Source organism: Cnephaeus nilssonii, assembly GCF_951640355.1.
Source record: "Cnephaeus nilssonii genome assembly, chromosome: 17".
Lineage (NCBI taxonomy): Eukaryota > Metazoa > Chordata > Mammalia > Chiroptera > Vespertilionidae > Cnephaeus > Cnephaeus nilssonii.
Window position 1 is genome coordinate 43,844,071 of NC_137088.1, and position 27,321 is coordinate 43,871,391.

Consider the following 27,321-nt stretch of genomic DNA (forward strand, 5'->3'; position numbering starts at 1 on the left):
TCTATGTTGTGTAGAGCGTTCAATGTTTGCGGACTTACATGTACAAAACATTATTTTAAATAGTATTGTCAAGTTCTATTTCTCAAATACCTGCATCATTAACTTGGGGACCAACAGCAAGGTGCAGAAGGTAAAATACTGCAGGAAATTTTTACTTTGCTTTACACTAAGACATGTGCCTTTGAAGAGCCTGAATTTTTTTGTTTCTTCAACTTTAATAAAGTAAATGATAACTTTACCATGGTTAAAAAAATACCCTCCTCAGAAATTAACAAAGAGTGCAAATAATAACATTTCACATTGCTATTGCTTCTCAATTGATTTCTAGTCATCTAAGGTAAATTTGCTTCCACAAATAAAACATCAAATACTCTTTTGAAAGACAAATCGATCCATGTGTCCCTGACCAGTTCTTCTCCATCCCTAGGTGTCTATTTAAGATGAATGAATGCACTAGTTTATAAAGCACACACATAACTAGTAGTTATGCATTATTTGGTTAGTACCATTTTATCAGCCTATCAGTAGAGATTTCCTCACATGAGAACATTTGATTGCATTGTTTTTAAGACCTGGGATGGAATGTGTAAGAAATAGTTCCTTTTCTGCCTGTAACCATTTTTCATCACAAAGTATTTAATTAACACAGTACAGTAAAGGGTTAAAAGCAACTATGTATGTGGAATGTTTTCCACAAACTTTTATATAATCACTCACTTTACTAATTTCAAGAATTGTTTATAAGACAAAAAAACAAATTTAAATCACCATTTGGATTCCATTGTCACTAGCAGACAAGGTTTCTGTTCAGCTAAACACATCTACGTTGTGTAGATTTTTATGGCAAAAATACCTGGACACTCACAAATCGTGAGCAAAATTCCATTGGGAATTCATGGTTTATTTATGACATAATAAAACTATTATGTTTTCAGCTTTCATTTAGTAACCCTTTATATTTTATTCACAAGTCACATACCCTTTTATTTAAAGGGAGGCCCAGACACTCCTTAAGCTTTTATAGCTGCTTATTTTTCCATGAGTAAATGATGTGTTTATATGTATATTCACATACTGTTGGCTTATATTTTCAAATATTTCATGTAGATCTCAATTCTTTTTAAGGTGATGGGTACTTGAGGTTTTTACGGAACTATTTATTAGCAGAAATTAAAGACTACTAGAAAAAGTATTTTAAACTTTTGAATTTAGTTGATGCTAGAGAGCCAAAAATAACAAAATAGCATCTGCAGGTTAGGTATGAAAATATTTAAATTATAATTAACTTATTTAATCTTACTATACTATGCATTTAGGAGATACTATAAGCAAGGATTATTTATATACTTAGAAATAAGTTATACTTTCATAAATAAAGTCCTTTAGAGCAAGACAACCATATTTGCTACTTTAATTCTAGTGATGTGGCAGAATATTAAAATATTGTCAGGAATAATGCTAAAATGTTTACAGAGCTTGATTTGTGAATTTCAGTATATGGCATCTTCTTGTATGTTAAAGGAAACCACATGCTCTAAATGATTTCTCGGTCTAACCATAGCTATGTTGAAAGAAACAAAATTGAATTGCATAGATGCTGATTTATTAAACTAGTCAAGTCATATATACACGGAAACCATAAGCATCAATATGTGAACTTCTCCCTTTTAATTCATTACTAGAGGATTTCAAATCTCATAGATGACTTACACTAAAAGGGAGGGTGTCTAGAGAAATAACTTGCAGAAATAATGTATGGCGTGCCCTCATCTCCATAATGGCTCCTCAGAGTTGATGAAGGTGAGATAACACGAAGGACCATCAAAGAGAGCCAATGACATCCCCTCTTTCACAGAGTTATCTTAGAGCCTGCTTTATGATCACAAAAAAGCTCGGTAAATAAAAAGTACATTTCTTGGTATGCACGTGCATGTATAACATATTGCAGAACACATGTATATATGTGTCAAGAATGTATATTTACACCCACTGCATGAATAGCCAAGTCAATCTCCATTTAAACACCCTCAAATGGGCAATTTAAATTCTTCTATTTATTGTTCAAGATTTCTGCTTAACTGGAAATTGCTTGGAAAAAAAAGTGAGATGTTGAGTAGATTGGGAAACAGATTTTGCAATATAGAGATTTCCTTGCTGTTTTGTTACAAGGGGATTTGATCTGTATATTTATCTTTTCTGTATTGGTAAGGAGACTTTTTTTTAGTAAGAAATTTCTCATGACAATTTCCTAAAATTCCATGGTAAAGTGAACATTGTATAATCAATCACATTTCAGTTACATATCGCATCATACAAAATAGTCTATTAAATTTTAAGATATCCAGAATAAATTCTTCACAGATATATAATGCTTTCACATCCCTATCACCCATATCATAGTTTCATAACTTCAGCAAATAAATCCCCATCCAATGTGCTGTGAATTATACGCAGTCAAATTTTTATATGCTTTGTTTCATTTTTTTTAGATTCTTCTCATCTCCTTTGAATAAGTCTATATGTTGTCAAAGGGAAACAAAATGCTTAAACTCATAATGTTATGAGTTTGTGAACAATGAATGCAGACGCACCAAACAACACAGGGAAAGAGTCAAAGGCACGATGCATGACTGGGAATGTGCTCCACAGAAATGTCCAGCCCAGGGAAAACATGGGAACGCTGCAATATAAAGACCCTGCATTCTTTCCCAAAGCCTCACATAAAACAAGCTTCCTCAGAAAGCAGGGCCAGTTTAGGTCAAATAGAAATAGTCATCCCACAGATATTCCAGGGACTTGACTATTTTGGTGAACTTCTAGAAATTTAATGTTGTCAGGTAAACTTGCAAAGTTCCAATAGAAAAACTGACCTGTTCCTAAAAGTAGTAAAAGTTTATCAAAGTATAACCGGGCCCCTGGATTCTTTGGTTGGTTGCAAATATTTCCATTTATCTCTTTTGGTAGTTGAGATTTGCCCAGAGAGTAATGGCTGGCTTTTATATTTTGTTTTTACTTCCACTACTATTTTCATGTATTTTTCAATTTTTTTTTTCCAGACAGGAAACCTAAGATAATTTTTCAGGTTCACAGACAGATTTGATGCAGACTTCTTAGGAATAAAGTTAAGAGTGTTTAATTCTTTTATCAGCAGACAGCGGAAGATAAGGGGTTTGTTTTTTTTCCTTTCCCATTTTATAAATTCATTGCAAAATGAACATGTCTTTTTCTTCGGCCTCACTTACCTTTTTTAACTGCGCTTCCAATTTGCTACATTCTTCTTTCTTTTGTTCGATGGCTATTTCTAGAGATTTTAATTTCGAGTCCCTTTTCAGCCCTGCTGAGGCTAATGAAGATGCGTGCTCCTTGAGGTCAATTAAACTAGACTGCAAGAAAAAGAACACCAGTAAGGAAGGAAAACACTGCCATTTCTACCAGCGATGCCTTCTATTTGAATACATTGATTCTATACATAGCAATAAAGTGTGCGTTAGGCAGAAAGAGTAAATATAGTCTTACTAACGTAACAATAGTCTGCTCTGGCCAGGAAATTAAAGTTGGCCAGCTTACAGAACCAAGCAGGATCTAATTGCAACAGAATCAAATGTGACCGAATGGTGTGGTCAGTAAATGCATGTTTCACGTCTCCAAGTCCTGCTAATGATGTAAGTCCCGAGGTGGTCTTTACATGTCATGGCAAAACAGACACCCTGAACCTCCATTTACATTTATTGCTGTCAGGTCGTGCAGACTCTAAGACAAATAGGAAAGAAAATACGCACTTTAGTGCTTTCCCACCCTCCCTCTCTCAGGGAAAACCACGTATAAAAGAAACACCCTATTAAGTTGTGATAAAATTCCATTTCTTTAACAGACAAATGGCCAATGGGTTTTCAAACATCTTCTGTGTAATCGAAGATACAATTATTTTAAAATGTAGAGTAGACTTTCTGTTCCAGTCCTCTGTAAATCCAGATTCAGCAGATAGAATGAATCTCTCCAACTCGGACACGGGGTCACCTAAATTGTTTCATTCATCATTCACACCCAGAAACCAAGGGCTTCCCTGTACAGTCTAAATTCTAAAAAAACTAAAGAAAGAAGTAGTTGCCAATATATATATATATATATATATATATATATATATATATATATATATATATATATATATATATATCACAGGACATAACATTGCTGGCTGGGAGGGCAATGTCCATCACTAAATATGAAATCATTAGCAACATCTCACTATGTGACTAAAATGTTCATGTTTCACCCAAATCAGACAGTGTGCATTTTCTATACACCCCTTTGCAACACATAGGTAGATACTAAGCACTCAATGCTCTCTCAGTAAATGATGTTGATACTTTAATTCTGGGCTGCTTCCCAGGCACTGGCATCAACACCTTGTTGATGAAAATACTACCACCATTACCCAGCCATCAGCCTAGCTCCTAGTAACCCTCTGAGGGGCAGGTTAGCCATTCTTATTCTTCAGGTCCGGAAACTGAAGCTCACATGAGCTACGTGTCTTTTCCAATTGTCACCAGGCTATGAAAGGGAGATGCAGGTCTCAAACCCAGGTCTCCATCTCAAATAGCAATACTCTTTATCATATCACTCCACCAGAAATAATAAAGGACCTTATACTCCACACATCCTGTCCTGGGACTGTTACCATCCCATCTCAATTATAAGCTCCCTGCTGACAACAATTACCTGTTGTTTTCCAGATAACTTTTAAACTGCTGGGTGTAACAGCTTTGCATGTCAACTTGGCTAGGCTGTCGTCCCCAGTTCTTCAATCAGACACTAATCTGGGTGTTGCTGTGAAGGGATTTTGTAGATGTGACTAACATCTATAGTCAGCTGACGCTAAGTAAAGGATATTATTCTCCATCACCTGGGTGGGCCTGATCCTAAACGTTGAAAGGTCTGAAGAGCAGAACTGAGGCTTCCCTGAGACAGAAGGAATTCCACCTGTGGACTGCAGCGTCACCTACCCTCTGAGGGTCTCCAGTCTGCCCTTCCTAATGAATGATGGACTTGCCTCTACATTTTAAAATGAGCCAGCCCCCCTAAGTATGTAAGCCAATTCCCTGCAACACATTGCTTAATATGGTTAAATTTCTTAATACAGTTCTGTTTCTCTGGTGCAAGCTTGACTGACTCTCCCAGCCCGGTGGCAGGCACATTATTATACAGGAACAATAAATGTTTGCTAAAATGCCTGTCTGAAATTCATACAGAGTAGGCACTGTTTACAAAATTATTTTCATTTAAAACTTATGCTCTGCCATGTCATCAAGATCTCGTTTCAAATAGGTGTGTGTGTGTGTGTGTGTGTGTGTGTGTGTGTGTGTGCATGTGTATTTCAGGGTGCAAACCCATGAAGAACACTTGCCATTGGTGAAGAATGCTGCAAAGCTCTGTGCTTCCGTCACATATCAACTACAGTAGTTATAGATCCCCAGGTTGGATGATCAGGAAATAGAGTAGGAAGAGGATTTATGTTCTTTATTTTCATATACAAACCGTAGTCTCCTCTCTAAAAACTTAAATTTTCAGTTTAAATTTTAGGGAGCATAAATTTTGCTTCTGAGTTTCTTCCAAACTCCTATTACTCATCCATTCTTCCCTTCTTGGATTCCAAATTTAGACTGTACTTTGACTCATACAGAATTATCAGAACCCATTGGTTGAGGTAACAGTTTGCAGCTGGGAAATGGGCAACTCTGCAGTGATGGAGCCCAGCAGAGCGAAAGGTCTGGAACAGCCCTTCAGGAGAGGGTCAAGGGACCATGAATAATGGCGCATGTCTCAAGAGTTTTGGAGATTGAATAATGCGCATTGCTGCTTCTCAAACCTCTTCCCCAAAGCACCCCTAAGTAAACTGAAAAGTATTGGGTTATAGTCCAAAGCATCCTCTCCATAACCCCCAACAAGAAATTTCTTTAGCCGAAACCGGTTTGGCTCAGTGGATAGAGCGTCGGTCTGCGGACTGAAAGGTTCCAGGTTCGATTCCGGTCAAGGGCATGTACATTGGTTGCGGTCACGTCCCCAGTGGGGGATGTGCAGGAGGCAGCTGGTCGATGTTTCTCTCTCATCGATGTTTCTAGCTTTCTATCCCTCTCCCTTCCTCTCTGTAAAAAATCAATAAAATATATTTAAAAAAAAAAAGAAAAAAGAAATTTCTTTAAAGTATATTGTTTTACTGTAAAAATGCAGGTGAGATCTGTTTTCTGTTTCCATGTTTGCTCCAACATAAAAATATTATTTTAAATTATTTACCACCATGTGAAAATGATGTCTCAGAAGAGCAGCCACATTTAACCTACACCTTTGTGTCCAGCCTGGCACCATAACCTGGGGATTGAGTGATCCATTTGAGATGAATGTAAATCACCCAGCCCCAGGATAAGCACACAAAAGGCCTTCAATAAAACGGAGCTGTCATTATTATTATTGATGTTTCTGTTGTTCTCTCAAACAAAAAATATCATGGGACAGTGACATCCAGGCCAAGGCATCAAGAAGAATTTCAAGGAGCTACACCACATGCAGCTAGTAGAGAAGGTCTGCATTGAGCATCACCAATGAAGAGAGTTACAGTATATATTTTCCTTTGAATTCAGACAGTTTTACAAATAAGGGTAACGATGTTCCCCAAGCCTTCACAGAGGCCCTCAAACTTAGTCTTTAGTCTCTTGAGGCTGCCATGAATAGGGGTTTATGAGGACTATCAACACGGTTCGTTTGTTTCTCCAGACTCACCTCTTTCTCAGTCAGCTCAGCTTGCAAAGCATTGACCTTCTCTTTCAGGTCTTTGTTCTCTTTTCGGAAAGATTCTATCTCTTCTAGTCTTTCCCGATCATCTCTTTCCCGCTGTTCTTTCAAGCGCTCAATAATTCTTTCCTGGGAAGCAATTGTGTAAAAAAAAAAAAGTGAAACCTCATCAGTATAATATGGCAAGACATGCTACCAAAAGAAATGAGGCAATAAATGTAAGAAATTCTCTACAAGAATCAATACACAAGATTAAAAACTGGGTGTGCGAAGAGAGGCATAACAGACGATCAATACAGCTTTTGACTTGTTGATGAAAATTAGCATCATAGAGTCACAAGAGATATTGATGTTCAAACTCTGAGGCTGTTTTGGTTCATGGTGGTGCTTGGAAAATGTCAAGAGCAATTCCAGCAGAGAGAGGTTCAGGCACCAAGATCCCAGACCTGCCAAAGCCTTGCCGGCCCCACCCTCTCTGCTGGCCTTCCCATCTAACAGCAGAGAACTTTCCTTGGTTTCTGAAGACTCTTCTCTGACCAGAAAGTGGATTGAAATGGGGCAGGACTTCGGACTAACTCAAGTGAAAACTTGAAACAAAATTAAGAATTAGCTGATTGTATACGTGATTGTCCAATGTGTCTTAGAGATGTTCATTTACTTTCAGATTTTTTCAGTGTTTTATTGGCAATCAGTAGAGACTCCAAAACATCACTTAAATTTGAGCAAAGTTCACATTGCAGCTTTCCTTTACTGAGAGCTTACTATGTGTTAGGTACTATAACCTGCCTGCTTACCTAGTCCTCAGCACAACAGCGAGATCTGAACCACGGCTACTAGGAACAGTGCAGAAATGAGGAAACCCAGGCACAGAAAGGTCAACTGACTCATCCAAGGTGGCTCAGCTCACAAACAGAAGGCCCAGGCTGACATCCAGGGATCTCTTAGTCTTAGCTAAGCGCATGAAAACAGACTGACAGCAACATACGCATGGAGCCATTCAAGGAGATCTGAGGACCTGTCTGCCCATGACTTTCATACTGAAATAAAAATACTATGCTGGCCCGACAGGTGTGGATCAGTTGGTTGAGCATCATCCTGTGCACCAAGAGGTCGCTGGTTTGATTCCCGGTCAGGTTACATGCCCAGGTTGCAGGCTTAATTGTCGGTAGGGGGCATGCAGGAGGTAGCCAATAGATGTTTCCCTCTCCCCCTCTCCCTTCCTCTCTCTCTCTAAAATCAATAAAAACATATTTAAAAAAAATACTACTCTGGTAGGCAATGTCTCCCAAACTGAGCAACTTTACTGATATCAAAATAAGAAACTTTTTTCTTTTAAGGAAAGTTCCACTTGAGAAAAGTTTGAGTTAGATTTCTAAAATTGGTTTCAAATTACTCAACACATATCTGAACTTCCTTTTTGAAAGCATCATTAAAAATTATTGGTGTGGCCCTGGCTGGTTTGGCTCAGTGGATAGAGTGTCAGCCTGCAGACTGAAGGGTCCCAGGTTCCATTCTGGTCAAGGGCACATGCCCAGTTTGTGGGCTTGATCCCCAGTAGGGGGCATGCAGGAGGCAGCCGATCAATGATTCTCTCTCATCATTGATGTTTCTATCTCTCTCTCCCTCTCCCTTCCTCTCTGAAATCAATAAAAAATATGTTTTTAAAAATATTGGTGTGGCAATGACACTTAAATATCCTGCTATTATCTTTTATATTCTTGTAAGTACATAGTACAAGACAATTCCTGATGCATAAGACAATGTAAACTGGTGTTTAATGCAGAGGGAAGTTAGTTGGAACACTGAGTCTGTGATTTAAGATCCCCCAGGGAAGCAACTGTTCTACCTCAATGACAATAATTTATGTATCTAATGCTTTCAAGGGGGTAAAAAACTACCATTATTGTTTTACAATTATTTAAAAATACTTTAAAATGAAGTATATTATTACAATAGTGGGGGTAGAAATAGAAAAAATGAGTCATTAATAGCCTATATTTGTTTCTTCTTGATTCCAGTTACAGTCCTATTTTACTCTGTCTGTGACACTGGTAAGTGGATGATTATGTGATCTACAAAAGAAGGAAATGTCCTCAGTGTATGGGGAGTCTCTCAAGGGCTTTTAACAATTTCAGCAACCGTGCCCTTGCTGCCTTTTGCCTACACTTAATGCAAAAGCCTTCGAGCCGGTCACCTGGCCACCAGGCCCTCTCCATCTCATCACGTCCACCGCATGGCTGTTGGAGTGACATTTTTAAAGCCCCAAACTGATGGTGTCACCTCACTATTTGGAAACCTTCCCAAGAATCACTCTGGCCTGGTCATGTGGCATTTATTCCCACTCAGCACCCTTCACGTGGCTTCCAGCATGCCCATCCTCCCAGGCCAGCTTCTCAAAGGGCAGTGCTCACATCCAAAGGGCTGGGCAAACTGTCTGGCATGCACCAGGCAATTAAAAAGGCTGGTGGAAGAAATAAGGACTCAAATGAGGGATCATCTTGTCTTCAAAGGAAGGGAAATAAAACGAAGTATGTGTGTTAACATCCGGAAGGTGTCCGAGTCATTTGGAGAGCAGGTTGATTTGCTCTAAGCACTTGTACTATTGACTGGGCATTGATGACAAAAAAAATCAGCAAGCAGTATAACGTTTTTAAGTGTTATTGATGATTCAATACTCCAAAATATTTCTCCGTCAATCACAAAACTAATTTAACTGTCAGCCGCACAGGGCCAGATGTCAAAAACATGTGTTAAAAAGCCCTAATGTGCCATGATCTACTTGATTAACAGCTAACTTGTAGAAATTCCAACAATGTGTTCTTGTTTTAGTCTTATTTGCATTGGCAAGTGTTCCTGGTGCACTCCTCTGGCTCTGCGCGGTCTAATCTATTTGTGCTTTATCACTGGGTGGAACTGAACTGCAGTGGCCTCCGGCCCTGCTATCTGCTTTTCTCCGCCGCTTATCTACCATGTGGCCACAGCAAGGCTTGGGAGACCACTTTACAAACACCAGGGGTTCTGTCTGCTGAGCTTCTGTGTGTCAATCCTCGGACTAAGTCATACTCAATCTTAACTTGCTAAGTGGCATTATTTTTTTCACACTCCGAATATTTGAGTAAGTTCCTGGAAATGAAAAGGAACCACACACTCCCTGGGATGTAATAATCCAAGTGGAATGGTGAATAATGCCTACCAGGTTCTATTCAATGGCCAAAAGACAGCGAATAATTCAATGTTCTTATGACTCGATAATGTTTAATTAATCGTTTTATTTTTTGCACTGTGTCCGCGTTCCAGAGGATCTATTCAATTCTGTGTGGATAAAATTAGAACTTATGAGGGAAAGGCCATTAAGGACATGGTAATGTCAAAAGCACAAATATCAGAATGGTTGAGATTAAGTCCTATTCCATCACCTGTGAGCTGAGTGGCCTTAGGATCCTAATATGGGGTAGGCAACAAAGTCCCAACCACGGGCCAGCTGAGAACCTAAGGGACTTCCTGGAGTGCTGGTTCAGGAGTTAGTTTGTGCCACAGTTGATTAATGATGTCTGCCCAGGGCTCAGAAATGGCCAATAGTGCTGCACATGCACCAAATTTTTAATTTCTGGGTCAAGTCATTTTCCCTCACTAAGCCCTCTGCCCATCTTACAATGGAAGAACATAGATTTAGTGTTTCTCAAAGTGTGGTCACTGACCATGTGCATCAGAATCACTGGGCGTGCTTGTTAAAAATCACCAGTTCCTGGCCCCACGGAAGAGCGATTAAATCAGAATCGCTAGGAAATGGAACCCTGGAAACTATTTTTTAAAGAAGCTCCTAAGTGATAAGATTATTTGAATGCACACCTAAGTTTGATACCCACTGGGATAAATACTTAAATCTACTATTCTTTGCCCCATGATCGAGGACCTTACCATTTCCTATTCAGTGTTTTTGTCTGTGCTTTTCAAATATGCTAGCATTGTGGCTGTGGCACCATCTGAAAATTCCCTCTAAATAAATCTCTCTGTTTGCTTTTATTCTTCATTACTGTGAAAAGCAAAAGAGTCGATGCAAATAAGGTTTGCAAGCTAACAGCTCACAGGTCAAAGCTGGCCCACAAAGCTATTTGGTTTGGCTTGAGCATTGTAATTTTTAAAAATCTGAACGTGAATGTTATGAGACAGGTCAAGGACTCTCCAGCTCACCACAGTTACCAATAGTCCCTACTGCATCACACCAAACCCACTTCCCTCATTTTAGTTCCCTGCCAGGCCCTCTGAGACATCTAAGCTCTCAACTCCTCATCTATGGTGCAATTCAGCTTTCATGTGCCTGAGACTGAGGCCCAGCACACTGAACAATTACGGTCCAGGCAGGGCCCCAAAGGGACCGGAACTTAGCGATCAGCTCATTTAGACGTGCATTTTGAAAATACAGTACTAGCAGACACAGAAGAAGGTAGCCCCTCTTGGTGCTATTATCAGGTAGTGGAGGCAGTTTGAGGGGCCAGACTCCCACAGACCTCAGCTTCCTTCCCAGTCATCCCCTCGGCCTCAAAGGAAGTGCTTAAGGAAGGGAGTAGTTTCAGATTTGGGAATTCTTTGGGATTTAAACTAGAATAAATCAAATCTTAATAGAGCCGGGGGGAAAAAATGATAAAATCCTGCCAAGAATTCACGACATGGAAAATTATATGGTATATGTTTACTTCTGTAAATTTGGAGAAAGAAAACAAGTAGGCTGACATCCTATCGCTCAAAAACTGCAAAAGGGAGACATAATCACTAATAGTTTTGAACCAGCATTCCCTCATTCAGATTTTACAAACAAAACTACTGCAGAGAGCTTTGGCAATACAGTCTCAAAGCTAAAAATAGAAGAATATCTTTCCCTGAAAAGCCATTATATTTAATCTTCTTAAAAGTCTTCAAATAAAATCGTCTATCTTATAACTTAACCTAAAGTTATAATATTATCATTTTAATAAGGAACATGAAAGCTAGCTAGCCATAGAATATGACTATATTTTTCAGCCCCTGTATTTCTAACATAGATCAGTGGCTCTCAGACTAGTGAACATAAAGATGACCTGGGCGCTGGCTAAAGTGCAGACTCCCAGGCTCTACTTGAACTTCCAATTCAGTCGGCATAGGTGGTGCCTAATAACAGATTTTCAACATGCACCTCCTGGTAATTCTGAAGTAGAAGTCAAAGAAGACTTCTTTAAGATACACTGGTTTACAGAACCGGGGGCCATTTAATCGAATTTTCCCATCCCACAAATGGGAAATTTGAGGCCCTGGGAGAGAGAGTGACTTGACCTCTGCAATCCCATGTATTTACTTATTGATTGTCTGTCTCTCCTTCACCCTCATTAGAATCTAACCTCCATGACAGCCAGGATTTTCACCCATATTCTCTGCAGCAACTCCATTGCCCACAGCAATGCCTGTCATCTGGCGGGGTCTCACTCAATCCAACTCCGCTGAGCACTCCCCCATGCACATATTATTATACTAGGCAGGGGGAAGGCGAGCTAACCACACATAAATAACACCCAAATATGGGTGCACTTCTTGGGCTTGGAGTCTAGCAGAGAAGACGGATTAATCACATAGGCATAGATAAAAGCACAATTAAGATTGTGGCATGAGTTCTGGGAAGTTCACGCTATCCATGAGAACACAGTGAAGGATTTTACCGATGAGGCTGCCCTGAGAAAGTAAGTAGTAAAATAATAACAACAGCTGTCATTTATTATACCTATCATTCTAAACAAGAACGGAGAAAGAAACTGAGGACGTGCAAGGTGAAGTAACTTGCCCAGAGTATAAATGGCACACCTAGGATTTGAAGCCAGGCAGTCTGACTCCAATGTCCACATTCTTAACTACTATGTGATATAGCTTCTCAGGAAACTGAGCTCTCAGAAGAAAAGGAATCAAGTGTGCAGAGAGTAAAGAACATGCTAGGATCAGTGACAGCATGTGCAAAGGGTCTGAGGCAGGAGGGAACATGGTACACTTGAACATCGAGAAGGCCAGTAAAGCTAGCACATAGGGGAAAAAAGGGAAGAGAGATAGGGGGTGAGGCTGGAAAGGAAGGAAAGAAGGAAGAAAGAAAAGGAGGAAGGAAGTGGGGGACAATAAGAGGGAGAAAAGGAGAGGGAAAGAGAAAGTGGAGTAAGACAGACAGATCAGATGGAGGGATGCACCCTATGGACCAGGTTAAGGGTTTTACTTTTTATCATCCAAGAACAAGGACAAGCAGGGCCAAAGGTGAGGTGCTCAGGTTTGCATTTCCAAAGGACACCCTTGGCTTCCGTGAGCCGAGTCTACTGAAGGGGGCTAGCAGGGGAGTGGGCGGCCCAGCTGGGCCTGGGGGCAGTGTGAGTGCATGGAGAAAAGAGGGTACATTTAAATGCATTTGCAACATCTCCTCCCAACCATGTTTCCCTGAACCCTGATACCCCTGCTTAGTCCAAGCTCACCTTCTCTGACAAGGCCTCCTCGAGCGTCGCCAGGGCAGTGTCGGTGTTACTGGAATCTGTCTGCAAGGACTTCACTCTGTCCTTCAGATTGGTCAGTTGCTTGTCTTTATCCCTAAGTTGTTCTTGCAAGTTTTCAATCTGAAAATAAAGATCACCATATTTAATGCATGGGTTATTACACATCCAGGGCCAAGACTCCTGAAGTGAAGTTGTTTAAAAATATAGATTTGAGATCACGGGAATTGACCGCATTACGAGGTTACACTCTGACTTAGAATGAATGCTGTTTGAATGAATGAGGCCTTCCTTCTCCCACATAATTCAAGCTTGCATTTAAAGGGTGCTAGATGAGCAGAATACCAACCTCCATACAAATGCAAGCCCTCCAGACATGTAAGCACTATTATTTCTATCTGTTTCTATCCCCTCCACCAGCCCTCTAAGTCTCTCATCCAGAGACCTCACCGTGGTGCAGCGAATCAGAGAAACACACACACAGGATTTATTCACTCCGTGAACAGAATGGGTGCCCAGTCTGCACCCAGCAGCGTATCAGTGTATAGCAGAACCCATGTAGTCATTCACTCACTCCTGTATTCAGTATTAAACCTTGTGATATGCCAAATGTTGTCAAGTGGCTGTTTCAAAGAAACCACATGAAAAGCCAAGTAGGTTATCACCAGGAGACTGTTAATGGGAAGAATTTGTGATATAAATCAAATGTAACAAGTACTAAACACTCCATTTGGCAACTAAGTCATGTGCTGGCAACCTACCAGGCACTTTCATCCACTATCTGCAGCCTGAAATAAACACGCCGAATACCGGCTATAACGCCTGCCCGGGAGCGGCAGCCAGGACCTTGCAGCGGGCATTGGGAACATTATCATTCATGCTTTTATTCTCTGCTTTCAAACCATGTATTCCTTATCTAAGGATTAAAAAAAAAAAAAGCTCCACTGTACAAACAATTTATTCGTATTAAGGGTTTTAAAATGACAAGGAAAAATAGCAGTACAACTCTAAAGATAAGTCCATTCAAAATATTTGTATTCTGCACCCAGGCTTTCTCAGGAAATCATTCCAAAGGCATGTTTCACAATGTGTGACTCAAACAAATTTTTGGATTACTTGATCCATTTAGCATGAATCTGGAATGGCGCTACACATAATGACCGTCGTAGCAGCAATAAGGAGGCGGCAGCAGTAGCAGCATCAAAATAGTTCTGAAAACAAAGACGGTTATCCTGCAGGGTGAGACTTGGCGAACTTTTCCAATGGTCACAAGGGTAGTGGGAGAGCAGAAATGGACTTTGTCTCCTTCCATTCTCCCTTCCCTCCTTCCTACATGCCTTTCTCCCTTCTTTCCTACTTTCCTTCTTTTTTTTTTTCCATTTTCCAATGTATCTTCAGTAAGACATGTTTTCTGCCTTGAGACACATATCCTGGAAACTCAGGTTATAGATCAAATAATTAAGCTTCTCCTTCATCAAAATGCAATGTGTTCCTATCCAGCCACCACTGTGAGAATTCACTGTCCCTCCATGGAAAACAAGAAAAAGGCATCATCATCTGCAGTCAGAACCGAGGCTTCCTCCATGCCAGACAAGTGCTCCGAGTTATACACCATAAGCAAATATCTGAGTGAGCAAGAATATGGACGGTTACATGTCAAACTGATGGTGGTTATATAGAAGAAGCCAGAGACCGAGCGGCCTGACTCTTCCCACAGTGCATGTTACTTGTGGGAAGTAACATTTGTGTAAACATGTATGTGCAAATACATGGTGGTTCTGAGCAAACCGATTAGACACACCTTGTCCAACCTGCAAGACAGTGCCCCGGACTGGGTGGAGAGGACCTTCTCTCAGGACACTAGCCCTGGGGCAGTGGGAGGCACAGATTTCAAGGGGCTTTGAGCACTGGAAACGCAGGCTAATGGAGTCTGGCTGCGAGCCTCTGTGGGAACGCTGGGGCCTCCCCCAGATTACCAGAAAAACAAAGGAGGTTGAGGATTAGAGGTCCTCCCGGTATGCAGGTGGGAGGTAAGAGGTGAAGAAATGTGGGCGGGTGAGGCCTGGGACATTCAGCTGACTTATCTATTTATCTCACACCTAAGAACCAACAGAAGAGCCGATGTTATCGCACGCCAGCCTGCGTAGCAGATGCGGAATTTGTAGAGCAAGGGGCGCACACTGTAAGACATGAGGCACAAAGACTCCAAGAATGATCTTAATAGAGAAGCACATAGTACAGAACAGTGTGGGAAATCCAGTCTCTGTGTAAAAAAAAAAAAAAGTAAATCTTTAAGTACACAGTTATATAGCTACTGAAATTAAAATATTTCGGGGGGGGGGGGGCGGGAACATAAGAAGCTTTACAGTGCTTAACTTTGGGGAAAAGGATCTAGGGTGCAGAAAGTAGAAGGGAGTTTCTGTTTCTCATTTTTGTGCACCTCTATAGTTTTCGGCTTGAATTTTCTAACCATGTGGGTTTTATTAATTTTTAATGCCAAGAGCGTCGGCCTGCGGACTGAAAGGTCCCAGGTTCGATTCCGGTCAAGGGCATGTGCCTTGGTTGCGGGCACATCCCCAGTAGGGGGTGTGCGGGAGGCAGCTGGTCGATGTTTCTCTCTCATCGATGTTTCTAGCTCTCTATCCCTCTCCCTTCCTCTCTGTAAAAAATCAATAAAATATATTTTAAAAAATAAAACAAAAATAATTTTTAATGCCAACTGAGATTATCTGACTGGTGAGATCATGGGTTATCTTTAGTTGATATTTGTATATAAAAATAACATTATATACAAAAGTAAATAATAAATAATTATGTAAATAACAAATGCCTACTTAAAATTAAATTGTCCAAGTTACTAACAATTACAGATTGTTGGTACATTTAAGACATGATGCACATATTTAAAATCACATTTGCATACATATTTAAAATCACATTTGCATACTAAATAGAAATAGTAGGATGCAAAGGGGGAGGGGGGAAGCAGAATGTAAAATAACATGTTTGTTAAAAAAAAGTTTTTACATAGAAAAAATACATATATAAAAGAAACTCGCTAAAATGTTACTTTTTGGTAATGGTGTGACTAATGAATTCACTGTTCTTCTTTATACTTTGCTACATCTGCCTTGAACATAGTAAACAGGAGGCTGGGAAGCCAGGGTGAGGGGAAAAAGCCCAGAATGATGCCCAAAGTTTTGCTGTAAATGCTAAATGTAGACACTGTTGCCTCAGCTGCTGAATACTAGAAACTGAACACAAACCCAGCTGTCACTGACCACTGGACACCACCACAAGCCCTGCAGTCATGCAGCCCATGGCCCAGACCTTGCAATCGCTGCAGCAGAGAGTCCCTCACACTACCAACCTCCCAGCAACTCTGGGGCAGATACACGTAAGAAACAGAATGAAGGTAAGGCACAGCCCACCTGCAAAGGAATCTGAGAAACCAAGTGTTGCCATTTTCAAGTCCAGCATGAGAGCCCCTTCATAAGCTCAGGGGGAAATGCGAGTATAGATAGCCAAAAAAAGACCCATATCCACAACAGCAGGGGAGGGCCCCAGTGTTAGCTCCTGAACCCACAAACTACATCACCCAGGAGGAATTACCATATTTTTCCGTGTATAAGACAACCCCCACTTTTCCAATCCAAAATTAAGAAATCAATATTTTAAACATTTTGCTGGTTTTCCTCTTAAGGCCTTCTTCTTTTTTGACATCTTAGGGAGTTGTTCTTCCTGTTTTCTCCACTGTCTGATCACACAGTGGGAGGAGGTCCAAATTGTCTCTTTGCAGCTCTATTTCCATGCTCTTCTGCATAGCTGATTACATTCAGTTTGAATTTTGCAGAGTAGGACAATTGCATACCTGTATTTATCTTTTTGTTTTTTGACATCTTTATTGGCTCAAAACACTCCAGTCCCTGTTGCATCTGTGCACTCTCCGCCTCCACCTCCAATTACGGCATTAGCTGATGTCAGTTACAATAAGGCTCGTGATTGGAGGAAGCCTGTTTGACAAGGTATGGGCAGCTACACACCCATGAGGCTCCCTCCTTGGCTGACTTCCATGTATAAGACGCCCCTCGATTTTCAGTGTAATGATTTTAGAAAAAAAAAAAGAGCACCTTATACACAGAAAAATACGGTATTCTGAACTCTCTCTCTATGAAGCTCTCAAAGGGCTATACATCTAAGCTTTGATTCAGACATTTGGCCAAATGTGGTCCATGCGACCCTTTGTTACCAGACTGTGATAAGAAAACTACTACAGACACAGAGTGTCTGAATATCACTCCAATATTCAAGAACTTGGGGGATGGACTTTTCACTTTGAGCAATATATAGACCAGGTGAGATGTTTTTTAACACGTGTCACATGTGGCCAGAACCACACAGTGATCATACACAGTAGGACCACATATTGTTACATGACAGATTGGAAATTTAAAAAAAAAAAAATAGGTTGCTTGGTAAGCACAAATATGTAGGCCTACTAATCTCCCAATGCTTCTGAAATACCTTCCTATTCCCTTTTTTAAAAAATTGTGGTAAAAGACACATAACAAAATTCACCATTTTATTTTTTTTCAATTTTTTTATTAAGGTATTATATGTGTACATATCTTACCATTGCCCCCCCCACCCCACTCCCATATATGCCCTCACCCCCCAGAGTTTTGCATCCATTGGTTATGCTTATATGCATGCATACAAGTCCTTTGATTGATCTCTTATCTCCCCCACCTCTCCCTAACCTTCCCCCTGTAATTTGACAGTCTGTTTGATGCTTTACTGTCTCTGTATCTATCTTTTTGTTCAAGTTTATAATGTTCTTTATTATCCATAAATGAGTGAGATCATGTGGTATTTTTCTTTCATTGACTGACTTATTTCACTTAACATAATGTTCTCCAATTCCATCCAGGTTGCTGCAAATGATGAGAATTCCTTCTTTTTATGGCAGCATAGTATTCCATTGTGTAGATGTACCACAGTTTTCTGATCCAGTCATCTGCTGACGGGCACCTAGGCTGTTTCCAAATCTTAGCTATGGTGAATTGTGCTGCTATGAACATAGGGGTGCATATATCCTTTCTGATTGGCGTTTCTAGTTTCTTCAGATATATTCCCAGGAGTGGGATTACTGGGTCAAATGGGAGTTCCATTTTTAGTTTTTTGAGGAAACTTCATACTGTTCTCCACAGTGGCTGCACCAGTCTGCATTCCCACCAGCAGTGCACGAGGGTTCCTTTTTCTCCGCATCCTCGCCAACACTTGTCGTTTGTTGATTTGTTGATGATAGCCATTCTGACCGGTGTGAGATGGTACCGCATTGTTGTTTTGATTTGCATCTCTCGGATAATTAGTGACGTTGAGCATGTTTTCAAAATTCACCATTTTAAACATACAGTTTAGTAACATTAAATACCTTCATGATGTGTAGCCATCACCACATCCATCTCTCTGGTCTGCATTTGGTTCTACACAGTTGTATCTCAGGTATAGAACCAGCAAAGTCAAGGAACAGAACAATCCCATCACCACACAGATGCCCTGTGCTGCCCTTTTTTAACTGCACCCACTCATCTCCTGTCTCTGCCCTATCCCCAACCCCTGGCAACCATGACTCTGTTCTCCATTTCTATAATGTTGTTATCCCACAAATGTTACATAAATGACCTGTGGGACTGGCTTTTTTTTCACTCAGCACGATTCTCTGGAGATCCATCCAAGTTGTTATGTTTACAAATAACTTGGTCCTCTTCATTGCTAAGTAATATTCCATGATATGGATATACCAGCTTGTTGAAGGATTCACCTATTAAAGCATACTGTTGTTTTGAGTTGGGGCTATTACAAATCAGCTACTATGAACATTCACGTAGAAGTTTTTTTCTATGAATGCAAGTCTTCATTTTTCTGGGATAATGCCAGAGAGCCACTGCCAGGTCATGTGGGAACTGAGCAATTTTAGTTGTATAAGAAACTGCCAAACTTCTCCAGCGTGGCCACACCATTTTACATTCTCGCCAGCTACGTGTGAATGTGCTGGTCTCCCTACATTCTCACCACCTTCTGGTGTTGTCGCTATTTTTTATGTTAGTAATTCTACATATCACTGTAGTTTTCTTTGCATTTCTCTAATGACTAGAGATTGTGAGCATCTCTTCATATACTTAGTTGCCATCTGTAGATCCTCTTCAGTAAATTTGCTCGTGTCTTTCGTGCATTTTCATTGGATGCTTTTACTGCTGACTTTTGACAGATCTTTATATGTTCCAGATACCAATTCCTTGTCAGATATAAGACTTACAATTATTTTCTGTATTATTTCCCAGACTGTAGCTTGTCTTTTATCCTTTTAACGGATATTTCACAGCACAGAAAAGTCCAGTTTGTCATCCTTTGCTTTGTGGATCATGCTTTTTATGTCAATTCTATGAAATCGTTATCAAGCCCTAGATTCTGAAGATTTTATCCTATATTTTTTTCTAATAAGTGTATAGTTTTCTGTTTTACATTTAAGTCCATGATCTACTTTGAGTTCATTTTCATTAGGTGTGAAGTTTAGGCCAATATTCAAAATAATCAATTAGGCATATTTGCATGGGTGTGCTCCTGAATTCTCCACTTTTTCTATTGATCCATGTTTCTATCTCTCTAACAATACCACACTGTCTTGCTTATGGTAGATATATAGTAAAGGTTAATACGAGTATAGTGATACATACCATCTTATTCTCTCTTTTTTTAAAAGATTGTTTTAGTTAAACTTGGGCTTGTGCTTTTCCAAAAAAAAATTTATAATAAGCTTGTCTATGTAAATAAAAACCTTTGTCAAAATTTTGATTGGAACTTCATTAAACCTAGTCAATTTTTTGAGAGTTGACACCTTTACTATGTTGAGTCTTCCAAACCATGATTACAGTACATTTCAATTTGCTTAAGTCTTTTCTGATTTCTTTCATTAATATTTTGTAAATCTCAGAATAAAGATGCTGTACATGCTTTGGTACTTTGGTGTTATAATGAATGGTATTATATTTTTAATTTTAGCCTCTACATATTCATTGTAGAAATAGAATTAATTTTTGTAAGTGATCTTGTATCCTGAGAATTTAGTGAACTCATTTATTCATTGTAGGAAGGTTTTTCTGTTTTTCCTTTTCAATTATACCATGGGATTTTCTATGTATACAATCATGTCATCTGCAAAAAAGGAGAAAACTTTGGAGTGCATGTTGGATAAAAGTGATGAGAGTAGATATCTTTGCTTTGTCCTAAACTTAGGGGAAGCATATTTAGTCTTAATGATGAGTGATAGATATTAGGTATAAGGTTTTTTTGCAGATATTCTTTATCAAGTTGATGTGGTTTCCCTCTATTCCTAACTTGCTAAGAGTTTTTATCATGAATAGGTGTTGAATTTTGTAAAATGCTTTTTTCTATGTTAGTTAATATGACCATATATTTTTCTTTAACCTGTTCATATGTTGGATTATAATGATTGACTTTTGAATATTGAACCAGCCTTGCCATACCTGGGATAAATCTCACTTTATCACAGTATATATTATTATTTTAACAAATGTTTGCTTTTTATTTCTAATATTTTGTTGAGAATTTCTGCATCTCAGTTTATGAGAGATAGTGGTCAATACTTTTAGATTGTGGGGGTTTGTAGGTTGTTGTTTTGTATTGTCTTTTTCTATTGTTAGTATAGAGGATATCCTGGCCTCAAAAATTAGCTGGAAAATATTCCCTCTCCCCTTTTCAGTATAAGACTGAGTAAAATTAGTGTTAATTCTGTCTGGCAATGATCTCCAGTGAAGCTATCTAGGCCTAGAAGTTGCTTTTTCATGAACCTTTAAATTAAACATTCAATTCATTTAATGGGTATAAAACTATTCAGGTTGTTTATTTCATCTTTTTTGAGTTTTGATAGACAATTTCTGGATTGCTGAGAAATTAGGCCATTTCTAATAAGCTGTCAAATATATGAGTATAAAGTTGTCTATAATATACTCCTACTTGTCAATGACTACGGAATCATAATATCTTCTATTTCTGATATTGAGGATTTATATTTTCTTTTATCTTTGTCAGTGTTGCTACTGGTTTATCAATTTTGCTGATTTTTCTCTCCAAAACAGCAGTTTTTAATCTTATTGAGTTTCTCTATTATTTATGTTTTTAATTTTATGTATTTCTGCTCTATTTTTATTATTTACTTCCTTTAGATCCATTTTTTCTTCCTTTTTTAGTTTATTGAGGTAAGAACTTTGATTATTCATTTGTGATCTTTCCTCTTTTCTAATATAAGCATTTGATGCTATAAACTTTCCTGTCAACACTGCTATAGCTGCATCCCCAACATTTCGATATTGTATTTTCATTTCCACTCAGTTATATGTATATTTTTCCCATGAAACTTCATATTCAAAACATGGATTATGTATTTAGTTTCTTTGACCCATGAATTATTTCTACATTCTTATGTCTTTCTATTATTGCCTTCTAGTTTGATTCCATTATGGTCATAGAACATATTCTAGGAATTCAATTCTTCTAAATATGTTGAGGTTTGTTTTACAACCCAGAGTATGATCTATCTTGGTAAATGTTACATGTGCACTTGAAAAAAATGTAGTCTGCAATTGTTGGGTGGAGTGTTCTATAAATGTCAATTAGCTCTTGTTAGTTGGTAAGAGTTCAGTTCTTCTGTATCTTTGCTAATTTTCTGTAATTAGCTTATCAATTACTGATTTTGGGGTGGTGAAGTCCCAAACTATAATTTTTTGTCTATTTCTCCTTTCAGTTCTATCAATTTTTATCTCATATATTTTGAAGCTATTCTGTTTGCTCCATACACATTTAGGATTGCTATGTCATCCTGGTGGATTGCTTCTTTTATTATGTCATAATGTCACCCATTGTCTCTAGTAATTTTCTTTGCTATGAAGTCTACCTTATCTGATATTAACTTAGCCACTCCTCCTTTTTTAAATTAGTGTAAACATGACATACTTTTTTATTATTTTTACTTTCAACCTATGTCAGTGTGTTTGAAGTGAATTTCTTATAGACCTCATATAGCTGTGTCATATGCTTTAAAAAGTCCACTCTGACAATGTATGTATTTTAATTGTTATATTTTGACCATTGATGTGTCGGGGCTTAAGTCTGCTATTTTATTTTTTATTTTTTTCTGTTTATTTCCTCTGTAGTTCACTCCTCCATTTCTCTTACATTCCTGAGGGTTACTTGAAATATTTTTAGGATTTCCTCTTCATTTATTTATTGAGTTTTACATTTTTTAAGCAATCGCTGTGTGCAATAGAGTTTACATATGCAACATGTCACAACCTACTGCTATAAATATCTTAGCAATCCAAATGGAGTATTGGAATTGAACTTCATTTAAGACCTTAGTACCTTCCCCCATTTTCCATACAATTGTCCATTATTTCCTCTACATACATTGAGCACCACAAAACAAACTGTTACGATTTTTGCTTCAACCATCAACTATGATTTAAAAAACTTACAAGAATAAGGATACAATATATTATATTTACCCACATTGTTTTCCATTCCACTGTTCTTTTTTCCTTTCTGGAGTTCTAATTGTTCTTCTGTTAGAATTTCCTTTCTGCTTAGAGAACTTTTTTTAGTCCTCCTTTAAGGACAGATGTCCTTGTGACAAATACTCTTGGTTTCCCTTTGCCTGAAAATGTCTTTATTTCTTCTTAACTCCTGAGGGATACTTTCACCAGCTAGACAGTTGTGGCTGACAATTTTTTTTCCTTTCTGCATTTGAAAAATGTGCCAAATCGTTCTGGCCTCAATGGTTTCAGATGAAAAATCCACTGCTATTTGAATTGGTATTCAGTCTCCTATAAATATTGAGTAGTTTCTCTCTAGCTGCTTTCAGATTTTTATTTCAGTTTTTTGTTTTTAGAGGTTTGATTATGATGTGTCTTGGCATAGATTTCTTTGGGTTTATCCTAGCTGGGATTCACTCCTCTTTTTGAATCTGTAGGTTTATATTGCTTGCCAATTTTGGAAGTTTACAGCTATTACTTCTTCAAATACTTTTCAGCCCTTTATTCTTTCTCCTCTCCTTCTGGAACTCTGACGATATGCTAGGTATTTTGCTATTGTCCCACAGGTCCGTGAGCTCTGTTCATTTATTTTCCAGTCCACGTTCCCTCTGTTTCTCAGCTTGAGTAAGTTCCATTGATCTGTCCTTAGTCCACTGATTCTATCTTCTGTCATTCCCACCCTATGGAATCCTTCCAGTGAGGATTTCCAATTTCTTTCAAGGGAATTTGTAATTACTTGTTCAATCAATTTTATAATAATTGCTATACATTTTTTTTTGTCAGAAAACTAATATCTGATTCATCCTGGTGTTGGCATTAGTTGTCTTTTCTCATTCACATGGTGATTTTTCTGGTTCTTGCTATGACAAGTGTTTTCAATTATAGGCTGGACATTTGGGATCTATGTTAGAAGGCTTGTTTTGTTTTCCTATGTACATCTATATCTATTTTAGCAGTCAGTCGCCCTGCTGCAGTTCAGTATGACGTTCTGGCTGACCTCCCTGGTTTGCTGACACTCCTGCTAGGTGCAGAATGGCTGCTGCTCCCGGGACTTGGGGCTGTGGAGAGCGGGGCCTGTCCTGGTGCTGCTGAGGAAGCTGCTGTGGGCAGCTCGGGCCCACTGCTGCTGGGAGATGGGAGAAGGGCGATGGGTTGGCTAGCAAAGCTGTCATGAGCAGACTTGGCCACTGTGAAGTCCTAGCAGGCTTTTCCTTTCCCAGTCCTTTGGCCTGGAGAGCAAGCACTCCCTTCTTTTCCTCATTCCCTTTTACCTTCCCTTCCTCTGCCCTCCCTCTTCCCGTCTGCCCCCTATTTCTGAGGACAGCTCAGGGTTGCAGGGCTCTCCAGCCCCAATCTTGGGTATGTGGGAGATGAGAAGAAAACCCAGAAAACTTGCCAAGGTGCTCATCAATTCCTGAGGCCCCCTCGTGAGTCCTCCTTCTTCTTTCCCACCTTTCAGACAATTAATGATTGTCTATTGAATTAGTTCTAGAGAACCTGAATTAAATTGTATTTAGAGAGAAGGAGCAAGGACAAGTGGAGGCTACTCTATCTTCTCCCGTGATTGGAAGACACTCAATGCTTCTTAGAAATTGTTCGTTTAATTTGTTTTCAAAATCCCATCCTGATTTAAAATGAAAAGAAGCAAATAGCTTTTTTTTAAGTGACCCAGAAAACTAGTGGTGATGGAAGGATTCAGAGTCAGACTGTCTGACTCCAGAGATCCCCCCAGCCCTGCACTTGGGCCTCCCCTGAGCTACCCAGCCCCTCCGGCACCAGCACACCTGGGGCTCTGTTCCCACCAGAGAATGGAGGAAGAGAACCAGAGTCGAGCTGGGCGGTTGAGTAGTTTCCAAGTCTCGCTCCTCCGTTTGAGATTCACTCCAAAGTAGCATGAAGCTACATGGCAAACAAACGCAAGCAAACTCTGTGTTGGTGGATATGTTCTCCACCAAAATACAGAACACAAAATAAAGACAGGACTGGCATGACACCACTAAGAGCTACATTTCCTATCATGAGGCCGGCACATAGTAGGCCCTCACTAAATATTCCTTGACTGTAACCAAAATGAAAGGGCCCTTTGAAATACTGCATGAGCCTTGGCTCAAATTACATTCCACCAGACAGTCCTTCAGAGAACAACCAACCACATCATGACACCCTGTGGAATATTTGAGACACTGCACTCTGCAAATTCTACCAAAGTCCAAATTCAAATGGATGGGGGTGGGGAGCCGGGGGGAGAGGTAGAGCAGGAAAGGAAACGGCTCCCCAAAGTGCATAATCAACACTTAAAAGTCTAGAATGCTCTTTTATCGTCGGCAGTCTGACCCCAATGGATAAGCACTCTCAACTAAAAGTGCCTGCTTCCCAAGCTCGGTGCTTATCTGAATTCCAGAACATTTATATGATTTCCTTTCTTTTAAAACTAATTTTAAAATATAATCCAAGCCCTAACCAAGACAGCATGTTCCCAAATAGTATGGAATTTTGTGTAATTTTTCCTTTAGACATAAAATGAATAGGCAGCAAATTTAAAACATCCCCAAATTGTTATAAAATAGAACATCCTGAAAATGTCCAGTGATAAAACGACAGGCAAGGTCCAAGGGAGCTTCTAGAATTCTCATGATGTAAAAATATTAACAAGCGGTTGTTGTAGAAAAGATCTTCATGGCTTGCTAACCATGGATAAGCATACAGACAGGATAGGGGGCGGGGGGTAAGAGGTCTGGATCCTCCTAATGGGGAAAACTCCTAGTGTCAGACAAACTCATTTCTGCTGACTTGATAGTCAGAAAGATGATTTTACTTTTATTTTTTGCATAAAAAACTAAAAACCCATCAAATATATAAATTCAAAACATTTCAATTGCCATATTTTGAACTCCCCAAAATAACCGAAAAATAGCAATGTATACACAAGGAAATCACTATATGCAACAAATATACATTTGCGCACACATTGAACAGTAAATAATTATATAATTTTTATGACACTGATTTTATCTGAAAGTCATAGCTTTCAGATTTCAGATATATTACATAGTTTTTGTATCAAGTTTCAACAATACAGGGATTGGGGGGCTGGGTGAAAAAGGTGAAGGGATTAAGCAAAAACATACAGACAACACTATAGTGATTACCAGCAGGAAAGGGGGGTAGCGGGAGGTAGAAGAGGATACGGGGGAGATAAATGGTGATAGAAGGAGACTTGACTTGGGATAGTGAACACACAATACAATATACAGATGATGTATTATAGGAATGTACACCTGACACCTATACAATTTTATATATAATCAATGTCACCCCAATAAATTCAATAAAAAATTCAAGCATGCACACACCTGTCATTATTATAGACATGTTTACTTATTCCAATAGTATCTGATATCAGAAAAATTGGTTTGCTTATTGGAACACACAAAACACTATAGAAAAGAAGAATTAAAAAAAATAATAAAACAAACAGGAAAATCTTATAACATCTTTAAAATTTCATGAAAACCGCATCTAGATGATTCTGAAATTCAGATACACCTGATCTTCTGCAGACTTTTGTTTATGTATTTTCTTTTAATATTTACACATTTATTTTCTACTCCCTAATTCTATTCTAAACTTGAAACTGAGTTAGCAAGTTACTACCTGGCTTTCATACTTGTTTTGTTCCTATTTAAGTCCTACGCTGCATTTCAATTGCAGCTAATTTGAAATTTTAAGAACATCGACTAATCTTTGACCATTTAAATAATGTATATTTTAGTAATTTAAAAATTGCCATTAAGATCACCAAAAAAAAAAAAAAATCATTAAGCTCTTCAGAATAAAAGCCTTTTCTTGTCCACACACTGCCAAGAAACAGAGTGCTAATCGTGTCAGTTTTTTGGCCACTGTCTCCAGAATGCTTCTTAAGTTCTCAAAGGATTAAATTAAATCTCACCTGCAGACAGGCTTTACAATTCCGCCAAAAACCTAGTTCTCAAAGGAAAATTACTTTCATTATCTTAAGTTAAAACCAAAGATTCTGTCCTTTGGAATTTGCAAGAAAATAGCAGCATCAAAGAAAACAATTCACTTCAAGAGCATTTACTCCTCAAGACCCTGCCTAAAAGAATTCTTTAATAGAGAGTTCATTTGGAGAAATATTTTCTCAAGGTCATTCCAAGACAGCCATAAAACTGTGTCATTTAAATTACTTCCAGTTGATGTTTTTTCACAATTTTGACTGTCTTCGTGAGGTTTTAAGAGGATTTTTATTTTTTTTTAAATTATTTATCGTCCTTGTTTTGAATTATAATTTTGGCTTATGCTCTCTTGCTTTTCTAAGAGATTATTAATCTTATGAACTAAACATTTAAAACGCATGGAGGGAATAAAAATTAAAAATTTATTTCTCTTGCGTTCAAAAGTGAAATAATAAAAGA

General features: G+C 38.8%; 1 protein-coding gene across 1 annotated transcript in view; it reads right to left on the reverse strand.

The window, feature by feature from the left end:
* Positions 1–27,321, reverse strand: part of ERC2 (ELKS/RAB6-interacting/CAST family member 2) — a gene marked incomplete at its 3' end in the record, with an annotated part of 881,167 nt that overhangs the window by 463,007 nt on the left and 390,839 nt on the right. The window contains exons 8-10 of the mRNA XM_079794619.1: positions 13,263–13,400; positions 6,775–6,915; positions 3,243–3,383 (exon numbers count right to left, since the gene is read on the reverse strand). Coding sequence (XP_079650745.1) covers positions 3,243–3,383; positions 6,775–6,915; positions 13,263–13,400 — 420 coding nt within the window. The remainder of the gene's footprint in view (positions 1–3,242; positions 3,384–6,774; positions 6,916–13,262; positions 13,401–27,321) is intronic.